The sequence below is a fragment of the Plasmodium sp. gorilla clade G2 genome, assembly GCF_900097015.1.
Source record: "Plasmodium sp. gorilla clade G2 genome assembly, chromosome: 9".
Classification (NCBI taxonomy): domain Eukaryota; phylum Apicomplexa; class Aconoidasida; order Haemosporida; family Plasmodiidae; genus Plasmodium; species Plasmodium adleri (nom. inval.).
Window position 1 is genome coordinate 883,808 of NC_041701.1, and position 6,193 is coordinate 890,000.

General features: G+C 18.4%; 2 protein-coding genes across 2 annotated transcripts in view; both read right to left on the minus strand.

The window, feature by feature from the left end:
- Nucleotides 1-339: 339 nt before the first annotated feature.
- PADL01_0922800 (thioredoxin reductase) lies at nucleotides 340-2,193 on the minus strand (the record flags this gene model as incomplete). The annotated part of the gene is made up of 1 exon (XM_028681911.1): nucleotides 340-2,193. One exon carries the CDS (start codon nucleotides 2,191-2,193, stop codon nucleotides 340-342), a length of 1,854 nt encoding a protein of 617 aa, XP_028538241.1.
- Nucleotides 2,194-5,044: 2,851 nt separating this feature from the next.
- The window catches only part of PADL01_0922900 (RNA-binding protein, putative), a gene marked incomplete at both ends in the record, with an annotated part of 1,208 nt that continues 59 nt past the window's right edge, over nucleotides 5,045-6,193 (minus strand). Inside the window, 6 exons of the mRNA XM_028681912.1 lie at nucleotides 5,045-5,129; nucleotides 5,293-5,390; nucleotides 5,475-5,562; nucleotides 5,681-5,787; nucleotides 5,894-5,998; nucleotides 6,127-6,193. The exon at nucleotides 6,127-6,193 is cut by the window's right edge and continues 59 nt beyond it. Coding sequence (XP_028538242.1) covers nucleotides 5,045-5,129; nucleotides 5,293-5,390; nucleotides 5,475-5,562; nucleotides 5,681-5,787; nucleotides 5,894-5,998; nucleotides 6,127-6,193 — 550 coding nt within the window. The remainder of the gene's footprint in view (nucleotides 5,130-5,292; nucleotides 5,391-5,474; nucleotides 5,563-5,680; nucleotides 5,788-5,893; nucleotides 5,999-6,126) is intronic.

The window sequence follows — 6,193 nt, forward strand, 5'->3', positions numbered from 1 at the left end:
TTTTCACTTAATTTCTTATTAAAAAATAAAATGAAAATTTTAATTTTCTTTATAATTTTAAAAAGGTATCTTAAAAAAAATATAATATTAAAATATAAAAATTAAAATTAAAATAAGAATTCATATATATAACAAAAATGGAGAAAATGCAATGAAATATAAATGCATGTATTATATATACATTCATATACTTCAATTAAAAGATTGTTCTTTCATTTATTATGAATTGATAAACTAATATATAAATATATATATATATATATATATATATATGTATATATATATATATGTGTGTGTGTGCATATGATTAAAAATGTTATGGAAAGGTTTTTTTCCTTTTTATCCACATTTTCCACCTCCGCATCCTCCTTTAGCTGCATAAGACAATCCAGAAGAAATAGTAACAAACAAATTCATAAACGATTCAGCATCTGTTGGATGAATACCTATGCAGTTATCAAAGTCCTTTTTCTTAACATTTAATCTTAAAGCTAAAGCCATTCCTTGTGTAACTTCTCCTGCATTCGGACCTACATAATGGAACCCAATAACTCGATTGTCTTCATTTTTTAGACAAACAAGTTTAGCTAAGCATGTACTAGAAACATCCAAGTCATATTCATCTTTTTGTGCTCTTATATGTTTTTGTCGATGAACAGCTGATATTTCTAAATTATTAAATTCTTGTAAAAATACTTCTACATTTGATTTACCATATAATTCATATGCTTTTTCTTCTGAATATCCACAGGCACCATATTCAATAGGTGTATATATAGATGTAGGAATATATGAATAATCCATTATTTCATCTGAATTTTTAAATAATCGTCTAGCTAATATTTCTCCTGCTTTTATAGCTACGGGTGCTAATTCAGGAACATTTTCAGCTACGTCTCCTACAGCAAATATGGAAGGAATATTAGTGCAACTTAAATTATCAGCTATAATTTTATTATTACTTTTATTTACTTTCATATTTAATGATTCTAAATTTAAACCGTCAATGTCTCCTTTTCTTCCAATAGCATATAAAACAGTATCATATAATTCACTAGTTTTATCACTAAATTCGACTAATATTTTATCATCCATTTTTGTTAGTTTTTTTGGTAAAATGCCATTTTTAAACATAACTCCTTGTTCTTCCATATAAAGTTTTACTTTAACGGCACATTGTTGATCAAAACCTCTTAAGACTATTGAACGAACAGCTACTGTTACGTCATATCCTAATGAATTAAGAAAACCTGAACATTCTAAGGCTACATATGATGCTCCAACTACCAATGTTTTTCCTGGATCTTTTTTTAATGAAAATATATCATCAGATGTAATACTTAATTCTTTAGCACCTTCAACATCATCTGGTATATGTGGTCTACATCCTGTTGCTATTAAAATATATTTCCCTGTAACAGTTTCTTCTTTTGATAAATCCCCTTTTAAATAATAAGATACTGTATTTTTGTCTTTTAATTTGGCTAAACCATTAATATATTTAACTTTTGATGATCTTAAACCAGTCATATAACTAAAATTTAATGAACGTATATGAGATTGTACAGTTGTAACTAATTTCTTCCAATCATGTTTTAAATTGTCAAATTTCCATCCATATGCTTTCGAATCTAATTTAAATATACTCCCCATATGACCTGCATAGTGCATTAATTTTTTTGGTACACATCCTACATTCACACACGTTCCACCTATACCCCATTTTGTTCCTTGACTACTTGGCTTTACATAATCAAACAATAAAACTCGAGCACCATGTGCTGCAGCTTCTTTTGCTGAAGCCATTCCACCTGGACCTCCTCCTATTACAACATAATCATAATCATATGTATGTTCCTCTACCTCATTTTTGGTGAGTTCGTTTTTTTCGCTAGCTAGGTAGCCATTTTTTTCATTCGCATTAACATGTTCATAATTTTTTTTTTCGTTTTTATCGTTACACATGTTTTTAATGGAAGAGTAAAATTTGGAATATATGGAGGATAGTTTATTTTTATGTTGAAATGTGTTATATATTAAATATTTATTATTTAAAAAATGATAAGATGAATTAGAGAAAAAAAGATTATTCTTAGAATGTATATTTTTATTGATGATCCTAATAAAATGAAGTTGATTAATTTGGAAATATTTATTTGATGAATTTCCAATGAAAGTAATTACATTGTTCATAATTTTTTTTTTTTTTTTTTTGTAATATAAAAATAAATATATATGTATATATTAAAGCTATTTGTATTTAAAAAAAAAAAAAAAAAAAAAAAAAAAAAAATATACATATATATATATATAGCCAAATGTGTAAAAATAAAAAAAGAGAGAGAATTTTAATAAATGTATAATATATATATTGAAATATATTTTAAAATAGAAATAAATATTAAAAGTATTATTATAAATAAAAATAAATATACATATATATTATATATATATATATATATATATATATATAATATGGTTCTTATTTTTTTAAACTTTTTTTTTATTAGTGATTTATAAGTATAATATTTTAAATAGGTATTTAACTATATTAATTTTAATAATTATATTTTATCACATTTTTTTCTATTTTTATTTCTCTATTTGTTAATCTATATATATAATTATTATTATTTTTCAATAGCTATATTATTTTAAATGAGCATAAAAATAAATTAAAATATATTATATATGTATATATGTATATATTTATTTATTTATTTTTATTTTATTTACATAAGAGTTTAATTATTTGTAAAAGTATATAAAATTCAAAGTATAAGAATATATAATTTATATAATTATCACATTTATGTAACTTAAAAATATTCTTTATATTTACTTCATAAAAACTAAACTTAAAGTCCACCCACAAAAATAATATATATTATATTATATATATATATGTAATTTTTTCTTAATAGATGTATAATATATATATTTATTTTTCTTTCATCAATCTTATCATTCAATATATATATATATATATATTTTTTTTTTCCAATAATATAGACACTAATGAAACTGTTAAAAAAAAATATATATGATAAGAATAACACTTAAAAGAAAGGAAATTAAAATATATATATATATATATATATTATTATCTTTATATTTTGAGATTTAAAATAAATAAAATATTTCTTTCATTATTTCTCAATATCAAAGTTAAGAATAACATATTTTTATTTTCAAAATACATTACATATATTATATATATGACATATAATATTTTATTATTTTTTCGAATAATAATATTATAAAAAATTATAACCATTACATTATATGTCACATAATAAGTAAGTATATTACTACTTCTTCCCTTTTTTTCTATTCTTAATTTATATTAAAAAATATATGTATCTCTTTTTTTCATTACAATACTGCAAAAAAAGGTTTTTTCTTATTATTAAATATATATATATATATATATATATATATATATATATTATATATATTATATATGTGTTGTGTTCTTCCTTATGTTTTATACATTTTAAATATGTCTAAAAATATATATATTTATTTTTTTGTCATGTTACAAATTAATTTATGTAATATATAACATTAAAATGTGTTTATAGACATATATATTTTCTTAATTTATTTTAAAATATATTCAAATGGGTTTTTAAAATTACAATTTGAAGAAAAAAAAATAAAGAAAATGAAATTAACTTATAAAAAGGAAACTATTTAATTATAATTCTTTAAAGATGTAATATTTATAATTATTATTTTTTCTTCTTTTTTTAAAATATATAGATAATAATGGAATGATGAATTAATATAATATTTTTAGACAACTTTTATAAGAATATCTATGTATAACATAAAAAAACAAAAAAAAAAAAAAAAGAAAAAAAATAAGAAAATAAGAGAAAAAAACTTTATAAAAAAAAAATAAATCAAATGCACTTAAAATAAATAAGAAATTATGTATATAAATGTATGAATATGTTTAATTTAATATTTTATTCTTATTTTTTTTTAATTAAAATTTGTTATTTTAATTTATTTTACTTTATTTTTTCTTTTCATTTTTTCTTTTCTTTTTTTTTTTTATTTTATTCTTTTTTTTTTTTTTTTTTTTAATAAAATAAGAAATATTATAAATTTTTTTTTTTTTTTTTATCATTTAAATAAAAATACAAAATGAAAAAAAAAATAGGAAAAAATGAAAAAAAAAAAAAAAAAAAAAAAAAATAATGAAAAAAATATAAAATACATGTGCATAAAATATATATATAATTATTATTTTTAATATTATTATATTTTTTTTTTCTTATGTTTCGTAATAAAATATAAAAGAACAAATAAAAAAAAAAGAAAAAAAAAAAAAGAAATGAAATAAAATAAAATAAAATAAAATAAAATAAAATAAAATAAAAATATTAATAATTAAAAATGTCATATAATATATAGAATTATAATAATAATATACTTTAAAATCCACAGAATATAAATATATATATATAATATATATATATATATTTCTATTCATTATAAATATATGAAAAAGAAAATAAAAAAATCATCTACACATAAAATAAAAAAATACAAAAAATATGCAAAATATTAAAAAGAATATGTATATATATATATATATATATATATGTCCTTCCTACATATTTAGTATTATTTTCTAATTTTTTTATAAAAATATTTACATTTCCAAAAAAAAAAAAATAATAAATACATAAAAGAATAATTATAATTTCCATTAACAAATATAAAATATTATATATATATATATATATATTTTTGGAATGAATTATACTACTTAAATATATTTAGACATGTATTTTTTTAAGTGGAACACGTAAGTATTGAAATTATAAATATTAATTTATATATTTACATATTTATTTTTTCTACTTCTTTTCTCTTTTCCTCTCTCATTATATTATATATTCATATTAAAAAAAAAGAAAAAAAAAAAAAAAAAAGGAAAAAAATTATTTATAAAATAATCAACTAGGAATTTTTTTCTCTTCTTTTTTTTTTTCTTTTTTTATTTTTTTCTCATTTTTTTTTTTTTCGTTTATGCTCTTTCGTATGGATTTGTAACAATTTTTTTGTAAGCTCCTCTTCCTCTATAAAATGGTCTGAAGCTTGGTTGTCTAAGTCTACAAAGATAAAATATATAAATAAATACATTTGAAAGGAATTAACATCAATAATTCGAAAAAAAAAAAATAAAATAAATAGTATAAAGAAAAAATAAATATATTCATTTATTTATTCATTTATTTATTCATTTATGTTTATTTTTTTTTTTTTTTTTTGTACCTTCCTCTAACACCTAATGCGCTCTTCATCCCTCTTCCTCTAAATGGACTAATTTTAGGCCTGTTAAATCCTGGTATATTTCTTCTCTTGCTGCATACCTAAGAAATGACAAAAATGAAATTAAATAAATGTGTGAATATATATATGTAAGTATATATATATATATATATATTTTAATTTACCTTGATTTGTCTTTTTTTAAAAAATGATTCTGATAAAGATAAAGCTGTTCTAACAGATGATGCATCAGCAAATTCAATGTATGCATAACTACAAAAAAAAAAAAAAAAAAAAAAAAATTAAAAAATTAAAAAATAAATATATGTATATATATATATATATATATATATATATATATATATGTATGTATTCTCATTATTAATATTACCCTTTTGAATGGCCTGTATTTTTATTTACTAAAATTGTTACTCTATTTATTAGGCCACATTCTGAAAATAATGATTGGAGTTCTTCTGGTTGTGTTGAATAATCAACCTACAAAAAAAAAAAAATAAAAAATATTAAATATATATATATGTATGTATATTTGTTTGTATATTTGTTTGTATATTTGTTTGTTTATTTTATTTTATTTTTTTACATTTCCAACAAATATAGATCTATTATTTATTTCTTCTTGTTCCTGTTCATGGGAATCAACATTACCTCCTTGATTCATTTGCATTTCTGCACCTTCATTCATCATCTTTAAAATTATAAAATAAATGAATATATAAATGAATAAATGTAAACATACTAATAAATATATATACCAACATATATACATATATATATATATATTATAATAATTTAAAAACTTGTTTATTTATTTACTTTTAATTTTTGTAGATCACTAAATTCCTTATCAATATTATTAATGTCATCAACTTGGACCTTAAAA